The sequence below is a fragment of the Triticum dicoccoides genome, chromosome 4A (genome assembly GCF_002162155.2).
Source record: "Triticum dicoccoides isolate Atlit2015 ecotype Zavitan chromosome 4A, WEW_v2.0, whole genome shotgun sequence".
Taxonomy (NCBI): domain Eukaryota; kingdom Viridiplantae; phylum Streptophyta; class Magnoliopsida; order Poales; family Poaceae; genus Triticum; species Triticum dicoccoides.
In genome coordinates this window covers 637,523,444-637,524,667 of record NC_041386.1, presented here as the reverse complement: position 1 = coordinate 637,524,667, position 1,224 = coordinate 637,523,444, and the positions used below count along the sequence as shown (strand labels likewise).

Sequence of the window (1,224 nt, the reverse complement as noted above, 5' to 3'; positions counted from 1 at the left end):
CTCCTCGCGCAAGCACATGACCTCCTCAAAGGCTGCGCCCGAGGCTGACCTGGAGTTCACCGTCACCAAGGAAAGGTAAGGGGAGGGGAGGGGATGGAAGGGATCGAGCGACCAGGTGAGGCAGCGCCCAGATCCACAGGGCCATCAACACTTCGTCATCGACCTCATCCGCGACCGTCCTCGAGGTCGGCCATGGTGGTCCGGCCCGGCAACAGCCATGGAAGGAGACGCCCGAATCCCTAGCCCTCCAAGTACGCGCCTGCTGCAGGCCATCTCCGGCGAGCTCATCCACAGATCTCCAACAATGGTGCGTGCGCATGATACCTAAACCCCTTGTCTTGTAGGTTTCTTCATCTCCCCTCCTTGTGATTCCTTGGTTTGTTTTGTGCGCAGTTGCTCCGATCTGGAAGAGGTGGTGGAGCTTTTGTTGTTGCTGCTGCAGGTGGACGAGGCACCACGCCCTCTTTCTACTTCTGGACACAACCTGGTGGTGATTGCTAATTTCAGTGTTAAAAAATTCAGTTCAATTCAGTCATGTTCTTTTTCTTTTGTGGGGAAATTCAGTCACATTCAATGTTTAACTTTTAGAGTTAACAAACTGTTGTTATGACCACTGTGGTTTAGATGTTCAGAAATTCAGACAAGTGGTATGATGAAATGAGCCACCTTTTAACCCCCTACTAAACCTACTGTGAACGTGTAGAGAGCCAATGCAGGGAGGTGTAGACATTTTACCATGTTCATAGGAAGAAATCAACATAAAATACACAGCTTATAGATGATTCGTCAACCACCATCAAACACGACTTGTAACTTTCTGGACTAAACTAAACCGTGCAATTGACTCAAAATAAAACTGAACCGTGCAATTGACTCAAAAATAAATAGTAAATATACTTTGGTTGTGTCTGCAGAATTGCATTATGGAAAGATGTGTGTGAGGTTACCCCATCGCCATTGGTTCCAACTTTGTCCATCATGTCGCTCTGATGAGAAGACCTCGTCCATGTTTCATTAATAGGGCAGAGTGCTGTTGAAGTATCTATGTTGAACAATTATAACAGTACCAAGTAAGTTTGCTCCAATTGCATTTGATGCAGAAGGCACAACACCGCCATCATGCGTCAGGTTCAGTAGAAGGCACGACACCGCCACGCTCTCCTCCACTACAACGCCACCCACCCGGTAATTAAACATGCTTTCTCTTCATTCAAGTAGTAAGAG

The 1,224-nt window shown here is 47.4% G+C and overlaps 1 protein-coding gene across 1 annotated transcript in view; it reads left to right on the top strand.

Annotated features, from left to right (window-relative positions):
• Positions 1-1,046: 1,046 nt before the first annotated feature.
• Positions 1,047-1,224, top strand: part of LOC119289494 — a 1,876-nt gene continuing 1,698 nt past the window's right edge. Inside the window, exon 1 of the mRNA XM_037568800.1 lies at positions 1,047-1,185. Within this exon, the coding sequence (XP_037424697.1) occupies positions 1,095-1,185 (91 nt within the window). The 5' untranslated portion in view covers positions 1,047-1,094. The remainder of the gene's footprint in view (positions 1,186-1,224) is intronic.